This window comes from Penaeus vannamei, chromosome 28, assembly GCF_042767895.1.
Source record: "Penaeus vannamei isolate JL-2024 chromosome 28, ASM4276789v1, whole genome shotgun sequence".
Taxonomy (NCBI): Eukaryota; Metazoa; Arthropoda; class Malacostraca; order Decapoda; family Penaeidae; genus Penaeus; species Penaeus vannamei.
This window is the reverse complement of record NC_091576.1, coordinates 1,083,993-1,091,492: the sequence shown is the minus strand read 5'-3', so window position 1 is coordinate 1,091,492 and position 7,500 is coordinate 1,083,993. Positions and strand designations below refer to the sequence as shown.

Below are 7,500 nucleotides of genomic sequence, written 5' to 3'. Positions count from 1 at the left end.
CCCCCAACAACGGGTCTCTCCCCAACAGCTTCGGCTCCCCCACTAGTCCCATGGACGGCTCGCCCCTCAACCGCCTGCAGAGCATGCAGCCCTTCGACTTCCGCAAGGAGCCGCAGAGTCCGAGCCCCGCCTCGCGCCCCGAGCCCTCCTTCACGCACGGCGGCCGCGGCGGCGGCGTCACCAGCCCAGCCAGTAGCGGCGGCGGCGGCAGCGGCGGTGGCAGCGGGGCGCCGGTGAGCGTGAGCAGCGGGAGCGTGACGCCCCTGGCCGCCACCGCCACCCACCAGCCCCCGCCGACGCCCGTGTCCGTCAACAGCGACCCTCCGACGGACTACACCAGCGAGGACGACGACATCGCGATCGCCGCCTCCACCACGGCCCTCAACCTCTCCACCACCTCCACCACGGTCGCTACCTCCGCCACCCCGACCACGTTACCCATGCCCCCGAGGCCGCACTCCCCCGGGGGCGGACCCAGCACGCCGGGGAAGAGGTCGTGGAACCCCATCAACCTCGGGACGTCGCTGATCAACCCCGTGACGGGCAAGAAGCGCGTGCAGTGCAACGTCTGCCTCAAGACATTCTGCGACAAGGGCGCCCTCAAGATCCACTTCTCCGCCGTGCACCTGCGGGAGATGCACAAGTGCACCGTCGAGGGCTGCAACATGATGTTCAGCTCGCGGCGCTCCAGGAACCGCCACTCGGCCAACCCGAACCCCAAGCTGCACACGCCGCACGTGCGCCGCAAGATCTCCCCGCACGACGGACGGACGTCCAGCGGCCACCCGGTCATGATGGCCCACGGGTTCCAGCCGCAGCAGTTCCAGCCGCCCGCCGGCTTCCCTCCCCTGAGCTCCTTCCCCGGGCAGTTCAGCGGGATCAACCCGCTCACCGGCCTGCCCTTCATCCCACCCTCGGCGGCGGCCACAGAGGACCTCCACAAGCAGGCCCTGGAGCTGCAGCGGCGCACGCTGGAGATGCAGCACGCCATGGGCAAGTCCTCCCTGGACCTGAGCATGCGCAGCAGGGAGGACGGCATGTGGAGGACCGACTACGGCGGCTTCCACGGGTCGTCCGGCCATAGCGAGGACGGCCCCATGGACAGCAGTCTGGACGGCAAGAGGAAGGACGACGAGTTCGACGCCAACAACAGCCTGGATGGCGACATGGACGACGACAGCATGAGCGTCGACGCCCACAGCATGAAGGGGGAGAACCCGTCGGCGTCGCCCTCCAACAACAAGCGGAAACGCAAGAGCCAAAACCCGACGAAGTTCGCCTTCAGATTAGAGGACGACGACCTCATATCCACCGACGACGACGACGACGACGACAACGATGACGACCTGGACGACATCGACGCGAAGGACTCCGAGGAAGATAAGAATGAGGACAAGGAGCTCGACGCCATGAGCGACGACGACGACGACGACGGGGCGCTGAAGGAGGGCTCTTCCACGCACTCCGGCGACAAGGCAAAAAACGACAAGGACTCGGACGGGAGCAACCGCAAGGTCTCCTCCAGCAGCTACGACGAAGCCGTGGACACGTCGAACGCCCTGCGGCACCTGGAGGACCTGTCCAAGGGTCACTTCGCACACCTCACTGGCACGATGCCCCCAAACGCATCGGCGTCACTTGGCCTCCCGATGGCGCCCTCGGGCAACGGCGTCACCTCTTCGAGTCCCAGGCCAAGTGACCGTGACAGCGATAGGGACTCCAACCCCGGCTCGCCCTCGGAGGACTCGGACGGCGCCTTCCACTTCGGCGAGGGCGGCTTCCTCAGCAGCCTCGACATCCCCATGGACAAGGAGAACCCGCGGCGCTGCATAGCGTGCGGGAAGATATTCCAGAACCACTTCGGCGTCAAGACGCACTACCAGAACGTGCACCTCAAGCTCATGCACAAGTGCACGGTGGAGGGCTGCAACGCCGCCTTCCCCTCCAAGCGTAGTCGCGACCGCCATTCCTCCAACCTCAACCTGCACAGGAAGCTCCTCTCCACCTCGTCCGACGCGCCAGGCTTCCCCGGCATGGGCTTCCCCGGCCTGCCCTTCAACCCGGCCCTCAACCCCGAGCTGCTGGCGCGCCTCTACTCCGACCCGGCCGGCCTCCCCCTCGGCCTGGACGCGCTCAAGGCCCACATCCCCACCTCCCTGGCCGAGTCCTTATTCAACGGCGACCGCGGCGGCAGCGGCGGCGGCGGCGGAGGCGGCGGGGGCGTGAGCGGGGGCGGCGGCCTGCCCCCGGCCACCCACCCTCCCCCCCACTTCTTCCTTCCGAACCTCCTCCCCCACTTCGCCGCCAACAACAACCTTCCCGGGACCGAGCGGAAAGACCGCTCCAGCACCCCGTCCCCCCAGTCCACCACCCCCACCACCACCGCCCCCACCGTCACGGGACCCACCCCCGCCTCCGAGGCCCCCTCCTCCTCGCCGCCGCCCTCCGAGGTCGTCGCCGCGACCACCACCACCACCACGAGCTCCGAGGCCCTCGAGCGGGACTGGGTGTACAACCTGGAGGACGACCTCCCGTCCCCCGACCGCGACGGGAACATGCCCTGCAGGTTCTGTCACAAGGTCTTCGAGGACGGCGTGGGCCTCAAGAGTCACTACGAGGAGGTGCACGCCTCGGAGCTGTTCCGCTGCACGGTGGAAGGCTGCAACAAACTTTTCAGCGCCCGCCGGAAGCGCAACGCCCATTCCCTCAACGAAGCCTATCACAAGGACCTGTTAGAGGGGGCGCCGACGAAGGACACGTGATGACGACGCCCTTCCCAGTCGGGGTGACGGGCTCCCGAGGAGCTCGTCCTCCTCTGTATAAATGTATAAATGTGCCAATGTTTCACGTCTTATTTATACGTAGTGGTGTTAGAGTGCCCAGTGTCGCCCGCGTGTACATAGTAGTGGCTCCAGCTGCCAGGACTTCGGCTGCCTCAGTGTAGAGTAGTGGCTCAACCCTGGCTTGTGTAGTGCGCCGCGCAGAGGCCGTGAGGGACGGCGAGTGCCCGGGGGCCGTACCATGCGCGGGAGTGACCCTCAAGTGTGTCCCAGTGCCGGGAGTGCCACTGACTCTTTAGTGAACAGAAGCGTTAACGGCTCCCCCCCCCCCCTTGGGCACGACTATTCCTTGGCAGTGATACCAGTGACGCGTTTGCCGACGCTACCCTTGCGTGTCGGGCCCGAGAGCAGGGGCCGCCGCGCCCGGCTGGGGCCATGAGCCAACTTATCGCTGAAGGACTTAGAGCTGCATTAATGTTCTCAGGATTCTTTGTGAATCGTTTTGCATACCAATCATTGGTATAAAGAGTCAGTGTTCAATTTCCTTGTGTCTTGTATTAACATTTTTCGGTTATAGCTGCTGTAAATGTCAGTTTTATACTGTGACTCAGTCTGTCATTTGTGTAAATGGTGCTATATTTTAGTTGGCACAACCATGTCTCCATTTACGTACAACTTTGGTTAATAAGTTAATTTTGTGTGATTGTAAAGTCGGCGTCTTCCACTATCTTCATTTATGGCGTTTTTTCGAGCTGGCGAGGGATCTCGTTCCTGCAGGAGCCCGCGGGGCCTCTCGCCGCGCTCCTGTAGGAACACCCCGCCCCCCGCGGCAGGAGGCGGCGGGAGGCGCTCGCGAGGCGCCCTGGAGATACCTAGAGGGAGGGCGCCGCCGAAGGGAGCTCGACCTTTGCCCCCTTTAGGTGTTCACGGGACCTCGACGCAAGGGCGCCCGCCGGGGCGAAGCCAGGCCCCTCGGGAGCCGCTTTCCGACGAGAGAAGCGTCCCCAGTCTGCTCCTCGACCTCCCCTGGGAGTCCGGGACGATCTCCGGACAGAGGGCTTGCCTCGGCTCCCCTCCTCTCTCGCGGCGCCCGCGTTGGGGCGACGCCGAGAGAGAGAGAGAGAGAGAGAGAGAGAGAGAGAGAGAGAGAGAGAGAGAGAGAGAGAGAGAGAGAGAGAGAGAGAGAGAGAGAGAGAGAGAGAGAGAGGTTCGTTTTCTAACCAGGGAGACAGGGGACGTCCAGCGCCCTCGAGCGCCCTCCCCGTGTCCCTTGGGCGTCCTCTCCGCCCTCGACCTTCGCCCCTTGACCTGTCGCTCTGGAAGAATCGCCGAAGAGTTTCACGCCCTCTCGCCAGCCGCTTACCTACGGCATAATTTTTTGGTTTAATTTACTGTTCGGATGGTCTCTTTCACCCTCTTTTTACACTAGCGAAGAGATAGAGGTATGACAATCAACAGTGTGAAATTGCCAAAGAGTTTTTTTTTTAATTATTAAAAAAAAAAAGAAATGCCTTCTCTTCACTGAAGTGCAGAACATTCGCGAAGTTTCTCCAGTTCAAAATTGGAGCGTTCGCGAACAAATGGAAACCAACAAAAAATATTCTAAAAATGATTTACAAAAAAAAAAAATAAAAAAAAAAAATAAAAAATACCATAAATAAGCGCCTCTAAACGAGATATACGTGAGGTAGGTAAATCTGTGTACTCTCTCTCTGTAGGGATCTAGCCAACCCTGGTAGCCGTGTAACCGGACAAGATGCAGAACTCCTTCGTTCTTTCTTTGAAAAAAAAAAATATCGTTAGTCCTTTTAGTCATAATATAAGGTCTTATGTTTTATTTTTTATGAAAGGGTAAGAATTCTTTCATAGTGGATAGACACCCGTATATCTATGACGATTTACGTACACGCGAAATAAGATAAATTATGTGAATCAAGGATGATATATTTAAAAAAAATAGTAATAATATAAAGAAACAATTTTTTGAAGAATGATGAATTTCTCGTGACGCCGATGCTCACCACGGTCGGTTTCTACCAAGACGGTCGAAAGTCCCTGAGGAACTAACCTGAGTTTCGGCCATCCTGATCTCTGTGTCTGGTCCGGAGCCTCCTGCTCTTCCTCACTTTATCTAATGACCAGGGGGAACACAGTGCTACTACACGCCCTTCACTTGTTACGCCAATGTCAGATCAGTGTCAAAGAGTGTTTCGTGAATCTAATTTCCCCGCATACACATACGAGAAAAAATGAAACTACTACATGAGGGGAAAAAATTAACTTTATATATATATATATATATATATATATATATATATATATATATATATATATATATATATATATGTCATATGTATATATATACACACATCGCCCGCATCTAAAACAATGTTCAAAAGAGCGGAATTCTGGAGAAGAAACAATACGATATTAAATGGATAGATAAAAGATAAAAATAAAAAACATCCCCAAATACACAAGACAAATATATGATTCATGAAATGCTCCCCCAAGTTTGGAAAGTAGTTAGAGGTTTGTACACGAGTAACAAGTGAGGGAAAATGGGTCAGCTGTTTCCCCTCCAGTCATCACCACGTCAAATGGCAGTCTGAGTGACCTGGTCAGTTCCTTGACCTGACCTGGGTCGCGGGATTGCCTCAATATTGTAATTAACTCATTATGATAATGACAATTAATAAATTTGTTGTTACCGTCTCGTGCTGATCTAGTTGTAATTGTTAATAAAATAAAATATGGTTATATGTGCATTGACTTTTATTTGTGATCTTAACCTGGGCTGTTTGAGGGTGTAAACAAAGCATTTGTTACATAAGAATGTTTTGAGAATAATTTTCGTAAATATTGTAAAACTTTAACCAGTTATATTGGAAATGATTATCTGATTATTGTGAAATAATCTTTTATGTCCTCTCATAAAAAAAAAAAACAATAGAAAAAAGATAGGAATTCCACGAAAGAATACTGAATTATCTTAAAATCATATTTCCATATGTGTACAGAAGAGGTACACGATGCAGCTGATGATAACAATATTACAAAACAATAAAACATATGATCTACATAACAAAAATAACAAAATAGTGAATATAATGAATAAATAGACATGGGTACATAAAAGCTAAGGGAAATAACGACGATAACCCACAATAAAAATAAATAAATAAATAAACAGTTAAGTATATCAAATAAACTCAAAATATGGAAAATATCGAACAGAAGTAAATTAAATTACCCCATTATCTTATGATGTCATATAGAGAATTATGATAATGATAAAAAAAATATTCTGTTTATCCAATTAACAGCGAGTTGGTATGCTGTTAGATACAAGTTTAAAAGCCAATTACAGACACAATATGACATTCGTTGCAATAAAATATCAATAAGATATATAGTTTGAAAAAGAATGATATAAAACGACAGTGACACTGACCAGGGAAAAATACATATATCCCACAGAAAGAATTATATAAAAACAGTAGCAAGAATAAAACAGTGAAATTGATAAGCAAGTCGCATGAAGTGAGATTCAGACTCATAAAAAAAAGATAATATCACAATAACTAAAAATATGTTTTTTTTCGGTTAGAATATGCTGGGTATTAGATATACAGTACATCCCTGTATATCTGTGACGATTTAGAACGAGAGAAGAATGGGAATAAGATTCAGAATTAGTTAAGGAAACAGAATTGAGATAAAAGTTGAAATGACAACGGATGAGAGTAAGAGAAAATTGACAAGAAGAGGAAGAATTATATTAACCCAAACATGAATCATTATGACATGATAACGATTGTGGAAACAATCATTATACGAATACGGGTTTGCTACTTTTATTAACACTACTAATACCATTGAGGACTATAAGTGATGCTGAAGATGATCATAATATTTTGGATATGAACAATGACAACAATGATAATAACGAAAAAACACAATAATTTGAATTATTATAACAGAATAGTAATAGCAATTGTAATGATAATAACTATAATGCTAGTGAAATGATGGTAGGAATGAATTATTAAATAAAGTGATGATGACAATGATATCAATTAATGATAATTTAATCGATAACATTAACTAAGAGATACTATAACAACACTAAATAAAAATAACAACTATGATATAAATAAAGGAGGAGATAACAACAATTAAACCTTAACATTAGTTTATAAAATATTGTTACTAATGAACCCATAAGCCACATAAAAATGTAACGATACTAATGATATGAATTTAAAAATAACAATATGTTGATGATGATAAAAATGAAACAAATGAAAAGAATAATAAGATTGCAATATGTTATGACAAAAACAACAATGGCAATTATACTGGAAATGAGAGTAAACATGAGAGCAATGATAATAATAAAATTGGTTATGATGATAATCATAATCTTGAGAATGATGATGAAAATAATGGTAATGATACAAATAATAATAATGATAATAGTTATAATGATAATAATAACAATAATAACAAAAATGACAATAATAATAATGATAATATTAATTATAATCACAATTAGTGCCATGATTAAAGTCATAATAACATCAATGGTATTGACAAGTATTACAAAAAGGAGAAATATGATAATAGTAAAGATATAGATAATAATGATAATGATAATAATTATTACCACGATAATAACAGTAATCATGATAATGAGAAAAATAATGATAATAATGAT

The 7,500-nt window shown here is 48.8% G+C and overlaps 1 protein-coding gene across 1 annotated transcript in view; it reads left to right on the top strand.

Moving 5' to 3' along the window:
* LOC113822366 (zinc finger protein basonuclin-2-like) overlaps positions 1–5,546 on the top strand; it is a 6,355-nt gene extending 809 nt beyond the window's left edge. Inside the window, exon 1 of the mRNA XM_070141629.1 lies at positions 1–5,546. This exon is cut by the window's left edge and continues 809 nt beyond it. Coding sequence (XP_069997730.1) covers positions 1–2,762 — 2,762 coding nt within the window. The 3' untranslated portion in view covers positions 2,763–5,546.
* The last annotated feature ends 1,954 nt before the right edge of the window (positions 5,547–7,500 follow it).